The following is a 25,172-nucleotide window of genomic DNA, read 5'->3' as shown; positions in this document are numbered from 1 at the left end:
TTTACACACCGTCCCATCTGTACTATGGTCCTGTATGCACTTTAGACTCCCGATCCCCTAAACCTCTTTTGTTCCTTTAGTAATCCTGAGAGCTCTTTTCGTGATGACTCTATCACAGAGAAATTGTCTGTTTCCACCGTGAAACGGGGATTAAAGCTAGTCTCCTTTATTCAGATGGCTCACTAACCACAGTGTACTCACCCCAAGCACAAAATGAATTGTTGTTCTCCTGAGAATAAAGAGCTCTGTGCTGAAAGACAAAGGAAGGTGAATAAAAGCTAATGAAAGGCAGGCTGAGACAAGGAGGAACAGTGATAGACAAGAGCTCAGTCTGAGCATGCTGGTTTATATTTTTTTCATGCTTTTTCTACTGTGCATGAACATAAACTTTTAATATCCACTCTTATTCTGACTTTGAGATTTATTAGATATTTAACAGAATTAGCGACAGTCAGTCTGTCGGCACAGCAAACAGAAAATTAATACAGACTTTCCCTAATCTGGTTTGGAAGCAGACATTTTTTCTCATTACTGTCAAACCAACAGACCCATTGCTGCATATAATGCTGTTCCTGTTTTTTGTTGTTTTTTGTTGTTGTTGTTATTTAAAATGTTTTTAATCTGTTAAAAATTTGGATGCCATCAATTGGAAGCCACCTTTTCTAGTAAACAGCAAAAGTAATGTAGTGAATTTACTGGATTAGAGAAGCGGGTTCCTGGTAGGAGGAAGTTTGCGTTCACAAACACTTTGGCAGCCTGGTAGCTCAATGGGTATAAAGCGTTATAAAACCCCAGCCTACCCACCAGGTGGGTTCCTGAGCGAGACACACAGCTCTAGCCCCCAGGATGCCCCCGTGTGCTCAGTGACAATAACGGCTGTTGTTCATCCAGTTCATAAAATCATGTCATACAACTAGAGAGGTTTATAAAGAGGAGAGGCTGCTGACAGATTTAGGTTGTGATGATTCCCGAGATAAAAGGAGAAAGATGCTCAAGGCTCATTAAAAGCCTCCTCGTATTTCAACATCTACTCTTTCATAATTTGACCTAAGACTTGACACACATCGAGCCTTTTTTGCACTCTGTAAAACTGCTACCTAATCTTGTAGAGGATCTTCAGGCCAATACATGTATTTTCTCTATATATAAAGACGTTTCTCTTAGTGTTAGACTGGAAGACAGATCTGAGATTTACCTGAACACAAATTCAATTTACACCCTTTTGAGGAATCAGCTGGATTGTAGAGATTGAATATGGTGATATTGTTGATAGGGGGTCTGTTAAGTCTCTTAAGTTAAGTCTCTACCACATGTTTTCCCATCTGTCTTCAGCCATGGAGTTGTTAACTTAACCATGTAACCATTTTCCTCAAGGAGATCTTTGTTCCTTGTTTACGGTATTTTACCAGGACCTGTTAGGCTGGTTAGGACCAGGGTGTATGGACCTGTTGTCTGATCCATGTTTTGTTCTAAAGCTAACCTAACGTTAACCTAGTTGTCAGCTCATAGAACTGTCTCTAGTGTTATGCACCTGATCGAAACTATGACATGGGATAAAGCAGAGAATTCTATAAAAACACTGCAGTTGGGGACAAACATACTGTATCTGCGGGATAAGGGGTTAATGAAAGACTAAAATATTAAACATAATCAAGTTTAGCCTTTAAAAAGAGCTACAGGAAACACTAAGGAATCAACAAGTGAGAGCAGAATATGATAAAAGAAGCTCATTAGCTCATTAGCTGTAAACAACAGAACTAAGTTGGAAGTTGATTAGATACAGCAGATTAAAACAATCCTGCAACAAATCCTCCCCTCATGAAGGTAATTTTTGAACTTTGTTGAGAGAGGGGTTGGTTCAATTGTGATAATTTTGGATTTAGTAGTTTGGGGTGCTGCTGAATTGTTAAAACAAACAAATGTGTCTAGGCTCGAAAACACCTTTGTGCCTAGTTTCTGCCATCAACCAAAAAAACAAAACAAAAAAAAACGACACCACTGTACTTTTGTTTGTGGTGTTTACAGCATTCAACAAGGTTTATAATAATGCAGTAGAAATGTCCTTTTTAAAAGCAGATGTCTCCTTCCTCTGGATAATCCACAGAGCTCACTGAAGTACTCTCTATTATCTACTGAGAGTTTGTTATGTGGATTATAGAGAAACTGAGACACTGAATCACACACTCTAATTTGTATTAAGCAACACTTGAATGGATTCTGAATTCTGTTTTCCAATGCATATGTAGATAAACTAACCAGCTACTACATTAATACTACCTGGTAGCTTTAATGTGGAAAGGAGTCAGGCAGGTAAAAACTAAATGCTGGTCATTATCGACAGGTGTCCAACGCTGTCACTGATAGTGAACTGGCTTTTTTGGTTCTAGTTTGAGCAGTACATGTAAATGAATGCTCCTAATGATGAAGAACTCAAGGGGAAGTTTCAAAGCAATTATGTGCATTTACACCCTAAACTAAACCTGAAGAAAGCAAGTTGCTCTTTAATGGTGATGTGGGATGAATAAAGGTTTATCTTATCTTATAAACTCTAATAGAGTCATCTGGCTGTTGCTGACTTTGTGAAAAGTGCATCAGTATACATCTCACAGCAGTCAGTTTCGATCTTCGAGGTTTTTGAATAATCACACTTCAAAGGTCCGTTGACATTAAAGACTTTGAGCCGGTGCCTTTAACACTACATTGAGCTGTGAAGCTGTGGAGATCTCCAAGGATAATGCTCTGTCTTGGTCTCTATTATGAGTTGAAGGATCTGTGTGTATGTGTGTGTATTAAGTGTAGTAAATGCAAGAAGTCAAAATAGGTAAAACAAACACACATCCATTTTCCATTGTAATGTCCTGTGCTCCAGGACATGACAAAGACAGTGGGTGTTGCTCTGTTGTCCTCTGCCAAATACTCTCATGCACATGCTTACCTGAGGGTTTCAGTCCATTTAAGTTCCAGTTCCAGAGCCATCTTGTCCATCTTAAGTTTCTCTTCTTCTTTGGTGGTGATGAGTTTGGCTTCATGCTGACGCTTTTGGGTCTCCAGTTCTCCCTGAGTGGGAGTCAGGTAGACAGGGCATGGATTCAGTGGAAAGTGTTATTCTGCCATTGCAGTCTAAATGCTACCTCTAAGGCTTTTCCGCTCTGACACAAATTTTGTAGCATGAAAAACGGTTAAAGCCTTTGGGACTGACATTGCTATTAACCAGCTCAAAAGCTGGCTATTGGCAGTGTCAATTCAAAAACAGTGGAGACATAGACGCCCTGCAAAAATCTATTCTTGTCTGTGTTATTGGACTGAAAGGACTGCTAGATTGATTAGAGTTGATCAACAGAAAGTGAGGACATTTAGCCTGGTCTGGACAGTTCAAAAGATTATTTCAGGCCAAAACCCACCTTTAGGGTAAACTAAGTTTTGTTGTGATGGTAAAGGTCAAGCACCACAGTGCATCGTGTGAATGGGTTCATCCAGTACTGAATAAAATTGTGGGCTGGTGTGTTGTCTGACCTGCAGTGCAGTCAGCAGGTTGCTAGTCTCTCTGAGCCGGGCCCTGGTAGCATCCAGCTCCTCCAGCAGTTTGTCCTGTGCTTCCTTCAGTGTGGAGATTTGTCCCTCAGCTGTCCCGATGTTCTGCTCCCCCTGCTGCACCTCCGCCTGAAGCCGTGACAACTGAGGAGAGGGCAGACAGACAGTGAGAATGTTAGATGGTGAGAGAATCAACTATATCCACAACCTTTACTCTTTTCACTTCAGGCCCAGTGTGACAACAGGCTTAAAACTACATCAGCATTTTATGCTCGGTGAGGTGGACTTTCCATCAAAGATACATCCGTAACCACTCGTGATTTTTAAATGAGCCAAGTCCATGTATTTTTTGCAAATATGGCAGCACACTTTGCAATACATTAGAAAGTCATAAAAATACAGCCCAATTTAGAAAATATTTAGAAACAAAAAGTACATTGTTCCAGTTCTTTTGTACACAGGAAACAACTGTTTCCAGTGATATTAAAACTCACATTATAAATTTCTGGACTGAGCTTAGAACTGGAGGATCTTTATTGCTTTTGAGGTTGTTAAAAAGCGTATTATACCCATTGGTCATGGTTTAAATTTAGATTTTATTTTCCATATACAGTTTTAAACTAATTTTATGTTTCACTGTTCTTTATGAGAAAATGCAGATAGAAGTGACACCACTGATTCTTTTCAGTTGATAATATAAGTTTAACGGTAAATACTACTCATTATTCAAGCAAGTAATAATATTAAGGAGCTCAGGATACAGAACTTTGCCTCTCTTTTAAATGCCCTGAACTTTAATCTTCAGAATTATCACAATTTGTTATTGTCATTTTCAATGTAAGTAATTTACATGTAACTCTGTATTTAGTTTAGGTGCTTTGTTACCACCAAAACAATTATGTGGTTTTAATTATGCAACTGTTAATTTGCTAATTTTATGAATGTCAATACTGATTTGACTTCACTTTACAACAAGTCAGTCACAAACAAAAAGTTCGGCATCAACTACCTCCTCATTAGCAGCAGTGAGTTTGGAGGTCAGCTCCTTCCTCAGCTCATCCAGCTGCTGCCTGAGTACTGTCTTCTGCTCCTCCAGTGAAAGGCGCTCCTTCTCAAACTGCTGCTCCAGCTCCTGTGGAAACCGATAGGGAACAAAATAAAATGAGCAACAAAAGTCTAAGAGCATGAACAGTTCATTTGTGCATGTTTTACTAGAATGCAATAACAATGTCAGTGATATTTAGGATATTAGCCTTCAACCTTCCACAGATCATTTTAAAGAACCACTTTAATCTCATTATTGAGTTAAACCAATATGTCAAGTCATGCTCAATTATCTTTATGTCAAGTCACGTTGAGTCCCAGCAAGTGGTGTTAGAGAACTGACTGGGAAACAAGTCCTGAAGTGCACAGACATGCTAGCGTCTCTGTGAAGCAGTGAAAGTCTTAAAAAAAAGAAAATCAACTGTTAGCACTATCACATTTGTCTCATCCAAACACAATGCCGATCCCTCCAATGCATGCAGTATTTTCTCAATCGTGGAGGCAGAACTTGCCTCCTCTCTTTCCCCTTTGTTTGACATTAGATGTGCTGCAATCATCTGTACAATTTTCTACAAATGTTTCAAACTATTTCACTGTCCTTGACAGAGAGATGAGAAAGAGCTATTGCATTGTTACCATAATAAAGCTTATTATGCCTGCTGATGAATGGGGAACAATTTCTGTTATAGTGTGCAATGATTGCTACTTTCCAAGGACAATTAGAGCTGAGGGAAATTGCTGTAATGTCAAATGAAATTTGCCACTATCAAACATTACACAGGAAGATAGAGTTTGTAATGTTGTAAAAAAAAAAACATTGAGGGTGCATTGAGTGCAAGTTAACTAAAAATGAAATTGATTTGAATGGACGGGAGAGTGAAAAGCCATAGTAAATCACGTGGGGAGTTTCGTGTTATCCTGTATTTCACCTTTTTTTAATGGATCACAGAATGAGGAAAGTTGACAGCTGTTGACAGCTAATAACTGTTTGTTTCCCTTGTTAAAAAGTAAATATCCACTGACACTAATTTGTCTGCCTTCCATTCCTCCCTATGGTGGATTGTATCAGGTTGACCGCAAATAAGCCTAAAAAGCCAAGAATGGGCAACTACCCGCTTATCCACCACATTGAGGAGCAACAGCTTTCTAATCTACTGTTCACCTGGAGCCTCCTTTCCTCACAGATCCCTGCAGCAAATTCCCTTGCTGCAGTCAACTGTATGTCAACTATTTTCCTCTTTTCTTAGCTAGAAAAAAAAAACAACTTGCATTCATTTTTTAGATTTGATTGAGTGCAGCTGAATGGAACTGCATGGTTCACTTTTCTCGTAGCTCTGTTTGGTATAAGGGGAATCTTTTAGTATTTGAGGGCTGCCCGCTCCTCGATAACTTTGTGTATCTAAAAGTCAGTCGACACTGTAACCCATCCAATCTCTGTCCTAATAACCTTCCGATTTATCAAATGAGTCCCACTGTCACTGTGAGATTTCCGTCTGATTTCTGACTGCAGGGACATTTCCACTCTGTGCTGCAGTTTGCAGGATGAACCAAACCATTAATCAAGAAATAAAAACACATTTTTCTTCCACTGCTCTAACTTAAACCTATTTTTAAGCAGTAAATTCGGTTAAGTCAACTTGTTCATGACACTTGATGATTAGCTGCTGCATGATAGCAGCATAGAGGTCAGAGTGGATGTGGATTGAATGTAAATGTGTTGTCCTGACTTCCCATTACAAAATGTAAAAAAGTATTTTAAAATGTCTTAATTAAGCAGAAATCACTGAAATTCTCTGACTAGAAGTTCTGCTAGTTCTGTTCTGTGAGTCACGGTCAAAGGAAGCTTTGGCAGCACCTCTCCACATTAAGTGAAGTTTGGGAGCATATTTATAACAAATATTAAAAAATGGTCAGAGTGTAGTTTTAAGTCCTGTGAACAAGACCAGTATTTATTTCAAAAACTTAGATGGTGAATGCACAGGTTCTTTACTATAGCACTTGAGGACTCTACAGTAGTCTCACAGCTGTGCTCTTGCCTGAAGTTACGTTTATTTTGCTATCATGTGCCACATAAGCCGCTCAAATTACAGTCACAAAATACAACACATGCAAAATGACTACATCCTTTTTTCCCTAATACATACAAATAGAATGTTTGCAAACATTAAGTGGCATTAATGTTGTAATAAATGTTGTGAGTGTTGTAACTGGGTGTTGGACAAACCCAAAAAGCACAAAGTCAGATCGTGAAGAAGCCCATATGGCACGTCAGGGTTCAGGCATTACCTTGCAGCTTGATGTCGAGGACAAGTCTGAGATAGAAACTGTTCATTTAAATTCCAAACCTAGGCTTCTCACAGGCAACTCATTATAATTTAAAATGATGAAAGAATAGAGGTGATGAAAGAAAAGATGATTAACGAGACATGATGAAACTTGGATCAGACTAAGGAATCGTGTGATGAAGATTAGAGAGACGATAAGGCTTTTTTCCTCATCTCACCGAAAAGATATAAAACAAATGACTGAAAAGGCAATGAGAAATGAAAAAATGTTGCCACTTGCCCGCACACTCCTTCTCCTCCCTGTCACTCTTTTGCCAGTCTGGACAGTTCTGTGGCTACGCTGACACATAATCATGGACAGGAGTCAACAATGGCAAATTACTGTGCAGATCTGAACTGGAGAGAATGAAAAATCAGCTAAGGCCGGAAAGGAGAAAGTCTGCATATGGAATGCATATCTAATAACTATGGAAATGCACAACTGCTTCCCGTAATGCAGCTGTCAGCTCTGATCAGTCCACTGTGGAATATCATTTAAAACACTTCCTCACTTTGATGCAAGAGAATACTTGATCACTTTCTTTCACGTGGCTGTGTGTGACTGGAATAAAGGACTCTAGAGATGAGGCATCATCACAGGGCTATTTCAGACTGGTGGGACTCTACACTTTGGCTGCAGTCAAAAGTGATAGGCTGTGGTCTGGAAGAACTAGAACCCAGACCCATAAAATCATTTTCAACCAAGAGCCAGATTGTAGTCCTTCGGGTCAAGTCCTGTGTCTCGTATCAGATGCAATGTCCTCAGAGCATTATTTGACTATCAGGGACAATGAGAGCTGGGTGCAGTCACATTGGTACAGGCTGTTCTGCTGAAACCGATGAGATCACTGTCCCACAATCCCATTTGTATCTATTATCTGGTATTCATACTTGATATACTAAAAGAGCATTTGTTTCTAATTTTAATCTCATAAATGTAGGTGCCACAAAAAGTATTTACCTTCCCAGCATTCATCAAAACTGCAGGAGTCTGAATCTTTTCTGACATCTTTGTCTGATTAATATAATTTAAAAGTACCCTGTGGATTTGGCCAATAGTACAATAGAACTATTAAGTAATAAATATAAATCATTTTTTTTCTTAATTTATGCATCTGCATCCTCAAGCACCGGAGTTTGAGACATAAAATGCAACTGGCAGCTATTTACTGTTGGAAAAAATGCTGCAATGTACCAAACAAAGGCAGGAAGGAGGAAGGCAAAAATCAATTTAGACAATTAATGCATCAAAACCTTCAAAAAGATGCACAGCCTGCATTTTGCTAAATACCATTGACAACATTTAGCGGACATGCATCACTAACTAGGTGACCTCTGTGCGTACAGTGTTTTGTATCATATCTACCTCTGTGGAAGTCATTATCCTATTTTATTTGTAGCTGAAATAACTTTGCTCTTATATCCACTGTACATTTACACATGAGTTCTTTAGTTTCTGGCAGGAAAATGGTACTAACACTGACAGTTGCAAAAAACTAGAACCTCTAGTACCATGCAATAGGACAAAATATTATTTATGCAATAAACATCACCTTATTCAAAATGTTCTGCTTTAATAGTAACTAAAACCTAAGTAGTTTCAACTTAGTTATGCTACATTTGTTATACATTTGTTACATTTGCTACATTTGTTTACTGTTTTACTAAATATTATTACCTCTTCACACATTGTGCAATCTAGCACAATTACAACCTCAAAAATGCAACAATGTCTTGAACACAATTTGAGTCAACAAATTGCTAATCATGTCATAGCTAAACATCATATTTTGTTGTAGAATGGTAGTTTTGTAATTGCAGCAATGTTGCATTAAATATTAAAAATACATGACAGGATACAGGAGTTTGTACACTAGTATTTAGGGAAAAATAACCAAAACTTTGTTACATTTCTAGCTATTTCTAGTATTGCAATTATAAATTTCCTGTGAGGACTTTCATAAAAAGATTCACATTTGTTCACAGCTGATTCTCGTGATCTCAACTCATTTGAGGAAGGAGGAAAACTTCTCTTCCTAAATAGAGACTCACGTTTAGCTAAAAAAGCTAATAGTAAAATACTGTATATACTATAGAATATGCAGTAAAAAGCAGTGTAAAAGCATCATCAAAGAAGTGGTTCTAGACTGTATGTATAAGCATAAGTTCTGATAGTGTGGTCATGCTCTGAGCAAAGTAAGTAGCATTAAAATATTAATAAAGGACGTTTTAGGAACACTCACACACACACATATGCATACACACATTTTAGCTGCCAGAGTCACATCCATCAGCAAATACTCACATCCATCTCTTCCTCCATCACATCATTTTGTCCTAATTTTGATAACTTTACTGACTCCACTTGCAGTTTCATGTGCAGTAAATGTCATGTGCGAACAAGCAGGACTATACATTTAGATCGAAAGGTCTTGAGCTCTTTTAAATGCAAAAACTTTTTCTCACACTTGATTTTTTTGATTAGTTTGAAAGACTTTGGTTAATGTAATTAGTCAAAGACTCACCGTTGCCTTTATTCTAAAATAATTTAAATTGATAAATCCACACAAACCCAATTTGCAGAGTTTCTTTTAGCACAAGCAGAGGAAAGCTATCATCATACTATCATTCTGAAAATGAACACATTCTTTCACCTCCTCACATGTGTAGGTAGTGTGTTAATCTAATTAGTGTTTTATTGTCGTCTCCACAATAGCACACTAAAGCTGTGTGCAGGAGGAGTAGCAGTTTTAGCATTAGCCAAAAATATCACATTTGAGCGTCAACACACTGTTATCACTTGTGTGAGTCATCAGACGAGCTTCTCATACTCTCCACATGTGGCTCCCATCAGCTGCCACATCTGCGAACTTTGTTTTCATTGAGAATTCCTTTTCATATGACTTCTTAGATCTTTTCTACCATTGTATCACATTATGTGACAGAAGTTCCACCAGGTTACTCTGATTTCAACTACCTGAGGTTATATGAGCTCAGAGGTGTTCTAGGTGACATTTATACGTGACAAATGTAAATGTGCTCCCATGTGAGTAGGCTGCATTTCGGTCTTTGTGTATGCCAGCCTCTTAGTCACCGGTATAGTTCCTTTTGATTTATTTTAGTCGATAGAGAATATAAATAAATTGCTGATTTACTTTTTAAGTTATCTAAACATCTGTAACCTGTCATGACTACGTAAAATATATTCATTTCAAACCTTAAACAGAGTCCATGTGTTCTCATTATATCACCCTTTGCAGAGAGATCATAAATCCCAAACATTTATTCAGTGTATTAGAGGGGCTGCTTGTTTCACAGGCTTGAAAATTGCCTCTGGTTTTTGTTCTGTTAGCAGTGATGGAAGATGTGGGCATGAGTGATCATAATCCTCTCCAGAAATATGATCATTCAAGATTGTCCCCATCTTGTACAAGGCCTTAGCATTTTGATTTGTCACCTATTCTGCTAATAATTTACTGTCAAGTTTAGATATTATTGCTCTTAAAATAAACATGTATAAGCACAGGATCATTTCAAAGTCCTGTCACATTTTTAATACACGCACTCAAGCTATAAGCAGGAAATGCAGGATAGTTAAGCAAATACACTCGATAATAACATGAGATCATCTTGGTTCCATATAACATCTTCAAAAACATCATCTATAACCCTGGGGTCTCTATAAAGCTACAATATGTTACAATATGCAATATGCAACATGCAAGTGTGACCTTCTCTGATTGGTTAAAAGGACCTCACTCAAAACCTTTGGAAGGGATTATGTCTGTACTGTAATACCTTAGATCTTTTGTTGAATCCAGTCATTCTTACGTTAACAGGAAAACTTAAACATACTGTCCAAAGTCTAAAAGTGTAATTTATCCCTAATAAGACAGACACAAAACTGTTCTCAATTTATTTCTCATGCTAACATTTTATATTCAAGGCTCCAAACTGAAAAGGTTGGTAGGAAGGTCTTTTTACAGACTGAGAGCGAACAATAATAAGGCCATCACCTGCATTTCAGTCCCAAATTAATTGAGTTTCAAACTCAGCATTCAGTCTCTCCATCCATAATATTGTATATATATATAAAGAAAGAAAGGTTTTAGAAAATTAGTTTGACCTTTGTGAGACACTACAAATTCCAAGTGAACTTTTCCAACCCTTGCAGCACATGGTGCATTCAGTGAACAATGTTAGTTAGCTTCGAGGTTAGAGAGGTTAGAGAGGTTAGAGAGGTAGGCTCGGTTACTTGTTGAAATCCCTTAACCACCTCACACAGTGTCTTTGGGGAAGAAAATGAGCCCAAATTTCTTCTCACCCAGAAACTTTACAGCAGTTTCCTACAGCAAACTGCAAAGGACTGTGGTGATTCTAGGACATTTATATACAGGAGGAATTTTCATTTATAACATGTATTTTGTGAACGCTAATGCAACTGTAAGGGTCAATCTACACACACACACACACACACAATAAAACTGATGAGTAACACAGTGCTGATCAAACTAAAGCATATGCAGACACTATAAGAAGTCTGTAATTTATAATAACCACTTGTTTATTAACAAATATGACATCAACAGACTGAAGTACTGTGACAGGTCCAAATCCTTTGGCAGGTGGAAAATCCAGAACGTGGAGAGACCAAGACAGCTTGTATTTTGACTGAGTCATCTCTGAATGTCACACTGTTACATTTTAAATGAGCTAATATCACCATTCATTCCAACAATCTGCAGATTCACAGCAGAGGAACAGAGGATTCTTGGCAACAAATATAGTGAAAATTTTTCAAATTGTGAAAGCATTTATCAATGCATCACTTGTTCCAAGTTTGTGTTGGATAATTCTGCACATCATTGTACCAAGGTTTCAATGCCAGGAATAGTATGCCCTTATAATGGAAAGTCAAGATGTGAAGGTCAGGTGATGGATGGAACTGAATCTCAATCTGAAGACCCCTTTTCTCAGGTATTAGCTTTTATGTAAAACTAGAACCTTGATTTCTCTGACAAGGGTTGTAGGGGGGCAATGGAGCTAATACCTGCTGTCAACGGGCAAGAGGCAGGGAACACCCTCTATAAGATGGCCAATCTAAAGTGTAACAAGGCTCATGCAATGACTCAGATAACCATTTATATTCACACAAAAGTCAACTTGATCCATTGTTGCCCTGCTGTCCTGTCCATAAAACAAGTTAACTGATAAAGAATGGAAGAGGACATTAGTGAACTATGACTACGCCAGGTAGAGTCCAAAAACTACCTACCTACATATACATGAGGCTGTTTGCTAAAAATAAAAAAAGGAGTTTTAAAAAAAATGAGCTGCACTGGATCATTGGCATTGTCTTGGGGGGGTCATACACTGGAGTCATGGATGTACATGGCCTATGGTCAAAATGTGCAGATGCTTGTCGAGGCATCATGCTTTGCAAGCTTATCACCTATTTGGATATCTAACCCCTAAGGAAGCTCTGTAAAGTGAATACCTCTAAATGAACTGTAATGGATCAGAATATTAAGGGGGGGGGGGTATTCATACTAATTGTATTTTCCCCTCTATTGTCTGTAAAGAGTGTAATGCTTCCACCAAGCTGCAGAAAACAAACGTCCCAAAGACCTCATCTTTAGAGCCAGAAATGAGACCTGAGCTTGATGATGCAGGTTCAATTAAAACATCCAGCTGTTCATTTTCCTCCAGCTTTGAGCAATAAGCGCTGATTACACAAGACGCAGCAATCTGAAAATGAGTCTCGTGGATTTTCATTCATTATGCCCGCTGAACTCACCATGTAACGCACCCTCTGTCATCTCTTCATAGATGCTTTTGTTTTCACCAAGGCAGGGACAACATATTTGTATGATTGGATTCAAAGCTAGGATTCAGAATGATTAGCAGCTGTGGTCAGGATGGGCCTACATGGAGATGGACCTGTGTGTGTGTGTGTGTGTGTGTATGTGTGCGTGCTCACAGCCAAAAGACGGTTCTTGTCCTTCTCTGTGTTGTTAAGAGCATTTTCCAGGGTCACTCTATGCTTCTTGGTGACGTCCTCCAGAGCTCGAGCCTGGCTCTCCTTCATCTGTCTCGCCTCCTCTTCGTATTGTGAGCGCATACTGTTCATGTCCTTCTCGTGGGACACCTTCTCCTCGCGCAGGGTCTGACAAACACAGAGAATAAACATGCAGGCAAACACGCATTAAAAATATGCTGAAAGGCGAGTGTTAAGATATACAGACACGTGCACTGGGCTGACATTTACACCATATGCAGTATTATTCATCGATGTTCCAAATGATGACTGAGACATAGCCAAAGAATTTACCCTACTTTCTGTTGTGCTTTATCTGAAATTCGGTCTTTTCCCTCTTTGTCACCACTTCACGTTAATTTTTTGTTTATTTCTAAAATACAAAAATGCAATAAGTGAAAACAGACAATTTCATCTGGGAGAACAGATAATGGGGTTACTGATTAAGCAGCTGCAAATCCTATAATCATTTTGAAGCATCAAGCTACCAAATGATCACAAATCTAATGGTGTTAGTGTTTGTCAGATGTGTTATTAGCATCATAAGAGACAAATGTAGTTAAATGACCTTTTGCTAAGCCCTGGTGCTCTTAGTTACAGTTGCTATGACTGTCTAATATTGAGAGCTCTCCCTTTTACTGACACAAACACTATGACCCACTTGAGGCATGGACTCCACTAGACCTCTGTAGATATGCTGTGGTATCTGGCACCAAGCCCTCAGTAGCAGATCCTTTAAGTCCTGTTAATTGTGAAGTGGGGGCTCCATGGATCAGACTTATTTTTCCAGCACATCCTGCAGGATCTGGAAATTCTGGGGGCCAAGTCAACAGCTCAGGCTTGTTGTTGTGATGCTCATGTGCTTATTGGGAATGGACATGGGTCAGCGCGGACATACTGGTCTCTGGCAACGATGCACTGTGTGTTCTGACACCTTTCTAACGGAATCGATTTCCATACATTTTCTAGTACTACTACTTCTCCTTTTTCTACTGGAACAATCCTGTGGTTGATGCATCGGTTCTCCTTCCTTTGACCATTTTCGGCAGGTCCAAATCCCTGCAAACTAAAAACATCGTAGAAGGGCTGCAGTTTTGGAGTTGCTCTGCTCGCTGTCTAAGTCTTCACAATTTAGCCCTTGTCAAAGTTTCTAAAATGTTTATGCTTGTCCATGTATTCTTTTTCCAACAAATGGAAGCAGAAAACAAAATCTTCACTTACTGCCTAGTATATCCCACTGCCTCGGAGTTATTCAATTCACCTGTCAGCGGTGTAATGCCTGATCGGTGTAATTAAGAGCATGTCAGACCATAAATCATAGAGCTGTAATGTAAATAAAACAAAGAAACTAACATGCATAACCCTATTTGAATGTTTATCATAAGAAAACAGTGTCAGTCAAGAGCCTAGACTTGTGCTGTCCTGTTTATATTTTGACCCAGTGGGCCTCAAGGAAAATTAAGTTACACTGCAGTGGATCAAGTCTAATCTATTTAAAACACTATCTAATTTATTCAGATAAAGCCAGTATATTGCTTAGGTCTGTGAATGACCTTAACCCTAATCTTGTAAAAACAAAAGCTAGTATGTCTGTTCGTGACACATTCGATAGTTCTGGATTTTGTTCATACCTAGGGGGTAAATAGAAGCAGAAGAAATTTGGTGAATGCCAGACATTTTCTGGAATCATTTGTAAGTGGCAGCTAAAAACAAATCTATTTGTACAAGTGGTTTTCCATGAGGCCAAATAGGTTTTAAATTATATTAGAGAAAGGACAAAAATGATGCTGTAGGTTAAGCAAATGTAATGCTACGTCAGATAGCAACTGTGGTATTATAAACCTCAGCATGAAGCCACTGGTGTTACCCTGAGCTAGAGAAGGATCAGCATCTTCGCTCCCACGCATAAACATGTTGGCCATGACGGGATCTTTTCTATGGTAACTTGTAATTCCACCAAATGATTTTATCAGCCCACCTTATTCTAACTCTTAGCTTTGGAAGGACTGCCAAGAGGTTCCAATTACCTTTGTGTCTGAACCATGATCAAGCATGTTGAATTTTTGAGTAATGGGCATTGTGCACCTCATACCACAAGGGTGCAGGACACACTAACAGTGGAAGTAAAACAACATGATTCATTATCATCCCAAAGCATTATTCTGTATGCTACATGAAAACTCATCAACCTAAATAGTTTTTACCTAACGTGCTGTGAAAACTGTGCTGCTACATGTGTACTTTAACAGTAAATAACTGTGTATGTTATATCATGGAGGTAACAGAAGTAAGTCATAACCTGGTGTCACATAGCAACAAGCTCTAAGAAGTGGTCTATTGCTGTGAGGATTTCAGCGTGCGGGTTAGAGATTTACTACCGACTGGTCTCAGTAAGCAAAGGGAGTGGTGGTTAAAGTTGAAGAAAAACGCCTCATGGGTTTTAAACTACACAAATAACAGGAAAGTGGTCAAATATATAGCAAAACATCGGCTTAGAGCTCGCAGAGGAGAAAGAATGAACCATCACTGATTTAAATTGTTGCTGAACTCCATATATTGTTAGAAATGAGCAAGAGCAAATGTCCCCTATACCAATAAATAGGTGTGTGAATTTGTCATTGGACCACTGGTACAGTTTAAATCAATCCTATAGTCACAGAAAACAGCGATTCTTCTTCAGAAACTGAAAGACAAATCTTACATTTTACCCATTTTAATTAGATAAATGTTTGCCAAAAAAGCCACATGAGAGCAGTTATATTCTCAAGATGACATCAGGCAGAGAAAAAGACTTTGTCAGAAAGCCTCCAGCTCTAACGCTTATCTATATACTAATAAAATTAGATTAAAATGTTGATACAGATGTTGTTTTATTTACTGTTTATCTGTTTTACAATAATATATTGTATAGTACTCACTTACTTTATTACCCTTTATCTAAACACAATAAAATGCTCCAAAAAGGCTCTAAAAATATTTACCTGAGGGTCATGAAATAGCAATGAAGTTGTTAAAACTCCGATTTACTATTTATCATTGAGACTGATACTTCAGTACAGCCGCTAGCCATGTACTACCACAGCATTCCCTCATCTGCAGACAGTACAGTTGAAGAGATAACATACCTCTTTTATATTCTATTTAACAGTCAAATTTAAACTAGTGAGTATCTGGCAGAAAATCAAACACTAGCAGCCAGATGAAAAAACACCATGAACAATTAAAAAAAGCAATCATGCTGGTTTGCAATAATTGCTCCAAACAAAGGCCGGATTTGGAACTGTTTCAAGAAACCTCCATCATATTGCTCGAACTGAGTGAGACTGCAGTGTTATCATCTGGCCAAACAAACCTGAGGGTAAAAACAGTTTGACACAGAAACACAACATCCTGGGGGGTTAATTTCGCCTTTGCAGAGAGAAGACAAGGAAAAAGGCAAAGACCAAAAGATCGGAAAGTAAATGAGGGAACATCAAGGTCATTAAGAGAAAAGAGAAAGACCCAGCAACAGTTCTTTCGCCATCAGCAACAGAAATCAGTTGAACACTAAACGATGTTACTGGTGCTGCAAAGTTTAAGTGGTGAGAGCCTTTCTATTATTGTCAGGAAGACATTCAAATTCACAGCAGCCTCCCACAGTGCGAGAACTCTTCCAGCTCCCAGAGGATTACACTGCACAAATGTCAAAGATAAAGGGATGGTAAAAACACACATGAAGCAGTAACACTTGACATTTACTGTCGACTGTGGTTGGTCTGCTGACTTCAGCGTTACTTAAATCATCTGACCTTTAAGCTTCTTGGTTTTCAAAAGGGGCAGCTTGGTTTTTTCTTTTTTTTTTTGCAACGTGTGGAAAGGCAGTGATTGACATTGACGACTGCATTTCAGTAGTGACCATTACAGGTTCCATTTTGCTCGTGTCTAAGAAAGTTGGGTTCTCTATGATGAGCCCAAATTAAAATAAAATGAATCCAAAATTCCAGTCAAATACTCCTTTTGGATCTATAAAGAGTTGCTTTGAGCAGGTCCTTAGAAGAGTACATAAGCGAATCATTGGCTATTTAGTCCCATAAAATAGATAGCTACCTCTCATTTTAGAGCAAGATAACTTTAGAACAGGCTTCAGAGCCCAAACAAATGTCTGCAATCTTTGTACTTCTCTCCCTAAACTGACAAATTGTGGGGATTACTGAGGCGTTTTGGGAAAAAACAAGGCTTGACAACAATGAATAATGACCTCTGTGAAGCTATTCTGCATTCAGGTCATAGTGAAAAGATAATACAAACTTTACACTTGAATTAATTGTTTGGTGACTACATACCTTCTCTGATTAAAAAAAATATAAAATACCTGCAATCAAGCATAGACAAATATTTACTTTAACAGCCAGATGACCCTTGTCAATATATTTAGTTATCTCTTGAACTCCTGAAATTTTCGAATGCACCCCGATGAGATGCTCAGAATTTCTTGGAAGGTTAACATTTTATCAACCAAGGATTTAAACTGAAAAAATATGAGCACAGAATATAGAAATAGTTCTTGCATTTTAAAGACGACAAACAGGTCTGGAGCAAAAGTCTACAGAAAAGTTCAGTCACAGCATCTTGATGAGTTATTGGTTATTCATACCACAGTTGCTCAGGCCTGAGGTGAATATAAAACACATCACCGCCAACACACACACCTTCTCCAGGGACAGGATCTGCTGTTTATGTCTCTCCTCCAGGGCTTGGCTCTGGCTCTGCAGGGCCTCCCTCTCTTCTTCCATCCTCAGGACCTTGTCCTTCAGCCGGCTTCGCTCGTTGTCCAGGTCCCTGATGGCTGCTTCCTGGGTCATCTGGGTGGCCTGCAGGCTGCTTATCTGACCTATGACAGAAAAAAGGCACCTAGTGTGAGATAAACACTACACATTGCTGATGCAACTAACATATACAGTACAAAATTAAGTGGCAGCAAAATTCACCGAAGGATTGCTGACAGACCTTCAGTTATTTATTGAGTTTATAATAATAATAATAATAATAATAATAATAATAATAATAATAATATTGAATTATTTAATTTTGTGATTTTTGCGCTAAGTATTTGACTCTGGCAGGGGTGGCACAGATTTTATTGGAGGCAGTGCCACCCCTCCAGACCTGACCCTGGTTTTAAAAACAAGTCAAACCAACAAGTCACACAGAGACAAGCAAGATAAATTTAGGACAAATTTGTTAATTGTTCCTGCATGTTGACCATTGTGTTCCTGTTATTTCTCGCTGGGAAGGGAGAACTCCAAAATTAATCCTAGTGTTACAGTCATGTTAATCTCACCCAGGCTTGTTTCCATTTTTTGTCTATTTTCATATGCAGTCAGGTGATGTTGACATTCTTACTTTATGTCGGCCTAAAAAGCTCCCTTTGGCAAAAGCAACTGTTAGTGTGTACAACACCAGACCTATATCAATCGCTAAACAAACATACCTTTTGAGGGAGAAGTCCTTACATGTCTGGGATCTGTCAAAAACTGTCTGGCCTTAATAAATAATTCCAGGTTATTAAAACTTGGATCTTGTTGTTATGATTTGTATCATAATATTTCTCAGTTACCAAGTTGAATTTTTTTGCCTTACAGTAATATTAAGTTAATTGGGCAAAAATGCATGCACCAAGACAATAACATTAAATTATAAAAAACTTAAATAGCAGATCAACATAGGTGTTTTATTCTGGCCTTATAAACGCTTTAGTCATGAAGACATTCATCTGACTTACCTTCTTTAAAACCTTTTATATAGGTTACCAGCAATGCCTTCAACCAAACAAAGCATGTAAATGTAACTGTGACAGCTGTATTTACCAGCTGGATGTTATTTGCTTCTCTCACATGAAAACAGCTCTAGTAAAGCTGATAAAATATTCGTCTTGGACATGAGGAGCTCATAGAAGCTAATGGGCCGAGCATGATGTTGAGCTAAGTTGCTGCCATTGCTCGCCGACATTTTAGATGGTAATAAGTGAAAAGGAGGCACGGTTGGTGTAATGGTGGGCTTAACTTGAATAAAGGTTTTAAAAAAAAAAATTTAATTTGTTGCACAGCACAATGAAAAAGAGATATCAGGAGATATTAAATCTGATTCAAAGCAATGAAACTTACCCAATGTACGGCCACAAAAACACACGCCTCCGTCTATGAGACTGTGAATATCATTAGCTTAAATATACAGCCCTACGCCTGCACACTGTTACAGGCTATGATGCTTCAGACAAAATGAGCGAAGCTGTTAGTGGATATGTTTGCATGACAAGAACAGGATGTGTCTTAAGGGTAGCGTGGGTGCAAGCATTCATCAGAAGAGGAGAAGGGAGCAGGAGAGGAGACTTACTGGCTTTGAGCAGTATTTCGGTTGCTTGCTGCTGAACCCGATCTCTGGCAGCCTCTAGCTCACACTCAGCTTCCTTCTGACGGATCTCCACAATCTCTGAGTTCTGGGTCACCTCATCCAGCTGCTTGGTTAAGTCCTGGAAAGGAATCAAATCAAGGCAGAAAAGAAGGAAACAAAAGGAAATTCCGTTAGCACTTGGCAGCCATATCTGGCTTTCTTGACAAATAAGATATGAAAACTAGAGACAAAGACAAACTCACTCAAACGTTAAAACAATGTTATGGACCTTTCAGTTTCAGCTCATTGTTTCGCTATTCAGATTGCAACATTACTGTTTTGGTTCATTCTTAATAGTCTTATACTCCTATTTTTATTGTTGCCAGTTAGAAAATGGCTGGTGGACATAATAGAACAAGAGTCAGATATTTCCCTCAGGAGGTGGAGAAAAAAACTGAGCTAAAACTGAGAATATTGAACTTACATTTGCCAGGTGGGCAGAAATGAATGTCAAAGATGCTTTGTAAACCCTGGATGTGTAACAAAGCAGGTACTCTCCAACATTGCCATCATATCAACAATGTCATAGTATGTCCAACAATGCTTCCAACCCGTCCAGGTGGTCAGAGAAAGCAGTTTTTGCAGTTTTGATGAATAAAGATGTTTACAATAGTTTAGTTACAATAGTTTAACAAAGCTATTTATTGGTAAGGTTATAGTCTGCAACAATTATCACATACTGTATATTTAATAGAAATTTGACCATGTCTTAATGTGCAGAGGTGTGGTGTAAGCCTCCAGTGATATAATATAATATTACTCAAGTAATAAAATATTTATTTTTCAAAGCATTTTGAACAAGGCTTAACCTGCTGACTAATCAGAGAGGAGAAATGATTCCTCCTTGATTAGTAAATTTTTAGCATTCGGATTTATTGAAAGTTGCGAAACATGACTGTGCAGAGTGAGACAGAGATTAACAAGTGAAGCGAAGCTGTGACAGAGCAGGAAGAGGAGAGAGGACTGATTCAGTGTCACTACAGCTAGGGTTTTAATAGTTTTTATACAGATGCAAAACTTCATTAAAATCATTAAAGTTTAACCATGAGCGTTGTGTTGTTTCAGGCATCGTAGTTGATAGGTTTAAATTAAAGGCAGTGGTAATCAATAAAAGCACAGGGGAGTGTTTGTGTGTGTGTGTGTGTGTGTGTGTGTGTGTGTTAGGTAGTCAGGTAAAAATAGTCATGTCATAGCATTTTAAAAAACAATTTCCTATTGACTAAAGTACGTTACCTTTGCCAAAATAAACACACACCCACTCGCACTTTTGCTTTCACACACCCTTACGTCTGTCAGTCATTCTTAATGGACCTGCATTGCGGTTTAAACATAAAAGGCCTTTAAAACCTGTGTTTCAGGTGATTTTCACTTTCATCTTGCTTAAAGCTTCCAACAACTCGTCCAGATAGGCTTTATCTAAGAGCGGAGTACTTTATTAAGTCCGAAGACTGTGACTGCCACAATTTAACACAGCTTCAGTGGAATATTTCACATGGGGGATAATTTGTAGTTTCTGGCATTCATGTTTCTACGGAAGCTTGTGAAGAGTCAGCCATTAATTAACGTCTGTCTCAGCTCAGATTTGCCTGCAAAATCATAAGCTAAAGAAGGATGACAGAGAACACTGGAGCAAGAAGCTACAGCATCCTGACACTTTAAGTGCTTCACACTGATGTTGATACTACCCATGAAGTGTACTAGTACAGTAATTATGTCTCCAGAGATGAGGGAACATTTTCATTGGAAATGGTGCAATATTTAAATTTTCCATGGTGAAAAGAAATTCAGGGAAGAGAGTCTAAAATTGTCAGTTTACTTGAGCAAAATGCTACTTTTCCAGAAACAAAATGATTACTAAGTAAAGGCAGAGGGAGTAACACAGAACTCAGTAACATGAGATGTGTAATGCGATGATCAAAGCGATAGCTAAAAAATCTGTCACGAGCTTGTTAAGAATAAATTAAAAAATTGTATCTCCCAACAATGAACTGTGAGCAGTAGTTGACAGATTAGGACATATGTTCATAGACAGAGGTGGTTATTGTGAGATAAATGTGACATAACCTTAGCAACAACACAATGCATTATGCCACATGCTGAATGAAGGGCTGAAAAAGACAAGATCAAATCCTTTCTACCCTTTGACAGCTTCTCTAGCAATTTGTAACGTAGGAGAGAATACAGAAAAGCTGTCAAGTTAAGATTCAGTCTCCACGCAATGTTGCTTTGTTGTTATTTCTTTATCTGGGTTGCAGTTAATTGCTCTGATAGCTCATGAAATTATTAACTCCAGGCAGAGTCACTGCTGACCTTGATCATAGTCTCAGTAACAGAGAGAGGGGGGACCCCTTCCTGTCTTCCGAGTGATCACAACAACAAAACAGACCTACTTAACCAACACCCCCAGAGCACATGTCAGTTATTATAGTTATTTTCAGTGGTGGAGATAATCACATAAATCTACTGCAAATGCAGCTCAGAGAGTAGAATTTCTATAATAAAAGATGTCACAGAAATAACCACAGCATTTATATTTTTGCTGCTACAAAATAAAAACAAACACTAGCATTAGACAGCTAATATAGAGTAGTAGATATTACGTCTGAGGCCTTACTCACACCGATGAAGCAAGACTGCAAAAAACAATGAAATAAACAGTGTTAAAAAGAAAAGCGATGCCACCAGTGGCTGAAAGAATCAAATGTTTGTAGAAGGACCAGGCTGCCTTTACTGGCTCTATTTAACAGCTTTGAATCAATTGTTAGACTATGTGCAAACAGAATGGAAGTTACATACAGAGTCTGTGAATATGTCTGGGACACTGCAAAATGAAACCAAGATGTGAGTCTAAAATTACAGAACAGGTCTTAGGTGAGACTATAGCTGAGCTGTCAAAAAGGTGAACACTCGTGCAGACACAGTTATTGGGTCTGTTGCTAATGAGCTATAGCTGGTATGCTACTTGTCCAGTGTGGTCCAGTGTGCAAATTATGAAAGGCTAAACATTTGCTCTGGAAAAGTTACAACATAGGAGATTGAAACTAAATTGTTTGTTTTTGTATGAGAGATTATACCAAAGTGCATGGTTTTGTGAGATGGCCTTGGCAGTGCACATATTTAGTGTGTTCTATTTCTTAAACTCATGCATTTGTTAAGTTTCAGTGGATCTGTCTCTGGTTGGTTTTGGTTGGTGTGTAAAGCCAAGTATTGGCTCAGGTTCAGGTTTTGCTCAAGTGACAGATGAATCTGCTTTTTGCAGTTTTATCTGTGGGGCAAAAATGAGAGTATTCATGTAAGCTTGGTCTCCTTTTGCATCATAAAACCACTGTAAGGAGGTAGTCTGGGTTCCTCCCACAGTCCAAAGACATGCATTTCAGGTTAATTATGTGTCTGCCCTGAGACAGACTGGAGACCTGGTGTAAGCCACCTCTAGCCCAATGACAGCTGGGATAGGCTCCAGCCCCCCATGACCCTGAAGAGGATAAGCAGTTAAAGATAAATCATGGATGATCACTGTATTTTATCTCTCTATTTAAGTATCTATTAGACATGAAACATTTTGTTGGCTGTCCATAAAATCTGCATCAGAATACGACCAATCATAGTTAAGACTCTGTTCCATTAAATTAGAGGATGTTTTGGTGCTTCAACATCTCTGTCCTGCCAAGTCTTTTATGGTTTTATAATAGCCAGTGACTGAAAAGAAGGTGATGTGCTAGAATCAGCTGTTTGGGTCTCACTTTGATGGTGCTCTCAGCTGTGGTGAGCGAAGCCTGAAGCTTGTGGGACTTGTCGCGATTTTCCCGTGCTTCGTCCGAAACCCTGGCCAGCTCTGCTCTCAGTTTCCCAAGGGTTTTCTGAAGTGCTGCCTCCTGACTCTGAAACTCCCGCCGTAGCTCAGCCTCTGTACGTTTCCATGCCAACAAGTTGTCTGCGGTCAGCTGCTGGGTTCGCTTCATGGCCTCCAGCTCGCGTTCATAAAAGGCTTGAGCCTGGTGACAGACAAACTGGTGTGAACCCATCCATCACTGTGGAAAACTTCATCCAAATAACTTAATGGTAATATAAAACATAAAGCAATAAGCCCCAAGTGTGGCAGTTAATTTTTTCCCTTCATGGATTGCATTTCTGGGCAGTTTAAAAAGCTTTCTCATCATAATGCAATCTCATGCTCAAACAATCACCTCAAGTGAAAGCTGAAGCCAAAGCGATTTGGCTGATAGTGTTCTGTCAATGAGGATGGTTTTCACTGAAATTAATAGCTTCTAAATGTGGCACTTAAATTGTGCCATTCTGCTTTTTTTGCATATAAAACAGCAGATCCTAAATTTCACTTTCAGCGAGGTCAACCTAAGAGTGGCAATTAATGTGACTGTATATTTATTTTCAAAGACATTTAGCCTATTTAACCTTTGACATGATCTTGGAAGGGTTTAAATTCTAGTTCCAGGTTAAACGGTGGTTTGAAAACAGATGTGTAAACAGCCAATGTTCTCTAGACTGGCCTTAGTAATGCACAGTACCTTGCTGAGTTTGGCTTCATACTCCTCCACCAGTCGCTTCTTGTCTTGTTTGAGCTCCTCCACCCGCTCTGTCAAAGAATCCACCTGTAACAGATCCGTATACTATGTAAGGAACCATGTGTTTAAATCAAACCAGAAACAAACCAGAAACTACATAAATCGGTTATCATTGCTGTCCCACGTTCATCGTAGGTATTTAGTGTGTTTCTTTGGCATTCAGAAGCTGTTTTGTGTTACCTCCGCTTTATGGAGCTGTCCCAGTTTCTCCTGGTCTTTACTGTAGTTTGCGTTCTGGCTCTGGTGGCTGCGAAGAAGCTCCTGGATTTCCTGTCTGTGCTGAGCCTTCAGCTCCTCCAGAGCAGCCCTTTTCTCCTGCTCAAACTGGGCCTGGGCCTGGCTGAACGTACGCAGCTTCTCTTCAAAAGACCGTCTCATCTCCTCCACCTCCCTCGACATGGACACCACACGCTGCGTGTGCTGCCAAAGACAAGGTGAATAAAAGACTGAGCTAACAGGAGGATTGATTTATAGGTCTTTAGGCTTCATACACAGCGGGCACACTTTTTAAAAAAGCTCCAACTCAGGTGGTGATGTACTAGCTCAGGGGAATTTGACCTTCAAGCTGCCAACCTACCTGCTCAAAATAAGCTCTGAAAAACAGCAAACACACTGAACAGAAGCCAGCAGCTATAGGTCAAGGTCCAAATATAGCAAGATAAAGCTCCTTAGCATTTATGTAGCATGTCAGTAGGAATCAGGCACCTATTGACACAAATATTCAACACAGATCATTTGGAAGTGAAACTAGTGATCTTTAAATTCACAGTTGTACTATAGATATGCATAATTATGTGTAATACAATATAAACTGCATACATATTATAAACGTCTCTCAAGGCCAGATTTACATGACTTAAAGCTATTCATTCAATTTGACTGCACAGTCTAAAATTTGCATTTAATTTGCTAACGGGTCGGATAATTGCACAGCGGCTAACTGGGTACAATTTATATCTGAATACAAGCTTCAAAGATTCATTTGAGTGATAATGTAAGTGCAATACGGAGTCCTCAACCAGCTCTGGAATTCAGTAATGGGAAACCAAACTGTTCCAGTCAAAAAAGCTGAGGCCAAAGGGCGATGGGAGCTACTGGCTTTCAGAGATGCTGATACACGAGCAGGTGAAGGGTGTGACTGACAGCTACCATTATTCACTCTTTCTTTATTATATCAAGGTCAGAAATGCCACTAGCTATTGCACTTCTGTAAGAGTACTGGAAGTT

At 38.8% G+C, this 25,172-nt stretch overlaps 1 protein-coding gene across 4 annotated transcripts in view; it reads right to left on the bottom strand.

Annotated features, from left to right (window-relative positions):
• The window catches only part of fam184ab (family with sequence similarity 184 member Ab), a 114,134-nt gene that overhangs the window by 41,407 nt on the left and 47,555 nt on the right, over positions 1–25,172 (bottom strand). For all 4 annotated transcript variants that reach the window (XR_010911277.1, XM_067482718.1, XM_067482720.1 and 1 more), the window contains exons 4-12: positions 24,126–24,365; positions 23,889–23,972; positions 23,106–23,357; positions 19,309–19,444; positions 17,625–17,806; positions 12,880–13,065; positions 4,541–4,663; positions 3,514–3,675; positions 2,936–3,057 (exon numbers count right to left, since the gene is read on the bottom strand). Coding sequence is in view for 3 of the 4 variants with exons in the window: in XM_067482718.1 (XP_067338819.1) it covers positions 2,936–3,057; positions 3,514–3,675; positions 4,541–4,663; positions 12,880–13,065; positions 17,625–17,806; positions 19,309–19,444; positions 23,106–23,357; positions 23,889–23,972; positions 24,126–24,365 (1,487 nt within the window). In the remaining variant the exon portion in view is untranslated. The remainder of the gene's footprint in view (positions 1–2,935; positions 3,058–3,513; positions 3,676–4,540; positions 4,664–12,879; positions 13,066–17,624; positions 17,807–19,308; positions 19,445–23,105; positions 23,358–23,888; positions 23,973–24,125; positions 24,366–25,172) is intronic.

This window comes from Channa argus, chromosome 17 (genome assembly GCF_033026475.1).
Source record: "Channa argus isolate prfri chromosome 17, Channa argus male v1.0, whole genome shotgun sequence".
Lineage (NCBI taxonomy): Eukaryota > Metazoa > Chordata > Actinopteri > Anabantiformes > Channidae > Channa > Channa argus.
This window is presented reverse-complemented; position numbering and strand designations above follow the sequence as displayed.